Genomic DNA, 1,695 nt, shown 5'->3' with positions numbered 1-1,695 from the left:
GCATTCCTGTCTTGATGCATTAGCATATGCCAAGGAGTCAGTACCAATTTAACTAAATAATTTTCTAAACTGACACAGTTAAATTGGTGCAAAGTGTGTTTATAGACAAGATACTTGTCTAGGTTTTCACAGAACCTTAGTAGATATTTTTTGGAAGTGCTATTTTATTATTACGAACATTGACCAGACTTGAAAAGTCTAAAACTGGCAAACAGTGTATGAAGTAATAAATTATAAATTCAGTGAAAAGAAAATAAAGTTATAAGGCGTGCCAGGGGAAAAAAGTGGGAAATAAACTTATGAAGGTATAGAACCCGTAGAAAAGCAAATGATCACATGCTTTTTTGATATTTACTTCTCTGTACGTTTCCTTCTGTTTCATTCTTTTCAATGTTCAACAGTTTTGTTAGGAGAAATTTCAGGTGGTGTAGAAATTCACTATTATTTTCTATTTACTTGAAAAAAGCAGGTTGTGTCCCCAAAGTTGTTATACTTGACTTCCACTTCCATTTGTTTGCCTTTTATCTAAATCTGTGTGTAAACTCCTCAGGGCGGCAGCTGTTTTGTTGTTTTTTTTCCTTCAGGGTTGTGCAGCTCTCAGCACATGGATTCTGAATGCTTGTTTGTGGTGCAGTAATAAAAATAGTAATGGGTACTGTGCAGAGAAATGTTGTAATTCTGCATACCGCTTCCTGCTCTCTTTCTTTGAAACTCTAAAATAACATCGCATCAATTTGAAATACTTTTGAAAGATCAATAATACTATGAAATCAGTGGCAAGCTTTAAACTACCTGTTTCATATAAAGCAGGATAGAATTTTTTAATTTAACCCTCTTCCCAACAGACATAGGCCCATGCATGCAGAAGATTATTACTTACCATCTGTTTTAGCCACAGTAGTTTCCACCAATTGTGTTATTTTCCTTTTTAGTGTTTAAGCATTACTCTGAAGCTGTTGTTAACTTGGGCTGAGTCTGTGCATAAATGACTCTAGCAATCTCAGCACGTTAAGATGATGACTGTTAGATTAATGTATGGAGGTATTAGTTCTGTGCTGGTGTACTGCATTAGTAGTCATGTAACTTTAATCAAATGCACTGCTTCCTTTGTCTCTGCATAATGGCATTTACTAGTGCTCATATGGACTGCTGAGACAGATGAAATAGCATCTTCGTATTTTATCTGTGGCTTAAAAATAATAAGATAATGAAACCATTCTCCTCTTATCATGTATTTTATTATGGTTTGTGGATCATTTCCAGAAAGCCAGCTGTAATTGTAGACTTTTAAGTTGGTCATTAAAGTGCAATGGGTGTATACCAGGGATGTTGTGATCAACAGTTGGAGTGGTCGGGACAGGTACTGTACAAACCAACAGTGAACGTTAAACAAATCAGACATTAAAATTAAGGCATAAATAGAGATCAACCAATAAAAAGAACTGTATTGCATATGTTAATGTCCTGCTTTCCCTCCCTTTTCCTTCATAGAACCTGAAGAAAGTGTTTGTGGAATTCAGTCACCAGGAGTTGTATGAGTTCTATAACAAGGTCTGTTGATTTTATGGTTACAATTTTGTAATATATTGTATTCACTTTTATTTCACACTTGTAAATTGTCTTATTAAATACGCTTGCATCCCAGTTTTCCTCTATTACTAGGAACTTGCTAGCATTAAACTTTCCTCGTAAACA

General features: G+C 34.8%; 1 protein-coding gene across 1 annotated transcript in view; it reads left to right on the top strand.

Annotated features, from left to right (window-relative positions):
- The window catches only part of COMMD10 (COMM domain containing 10), a 223,811-nt gene that overhangs the window by 220,826 nt on the left and 1,290 nt on the right, over window positions 1–1,695 (top strand). The window contains exon 8 of the mRNA XM_025204614.1: window positions 1,492–1,551. Coding sequence (XP_025060399.1) covers window positions 1,492–1,551 — 60 coding nt within the window. The remainder of the gene's footprint in view (window positions 1–1,491; window positions 1,552–1,695) is intronic.

The sequence above is a fragment of the Alligator sinensis genome, unplaced genomic scaffold (assembly GCF_000455745.1).
Source record: "Alligator sinensis unplaced genomic scaffold, ASM45574v1 scaffold609_2, whole genome shotgun sequence".
NCBI classification, from domain to species: domain Eukaryota; kingdom Metazoa; phylum Chordata; order Crocodylia; family Alligatoridae; genus Alligator; species Alligator sinensis.
The sequence above is the reverse complement of the archived record's forward strand: the minus strand, read 5'-3'. Positions and strand labels throughout refer to the sequence as shown.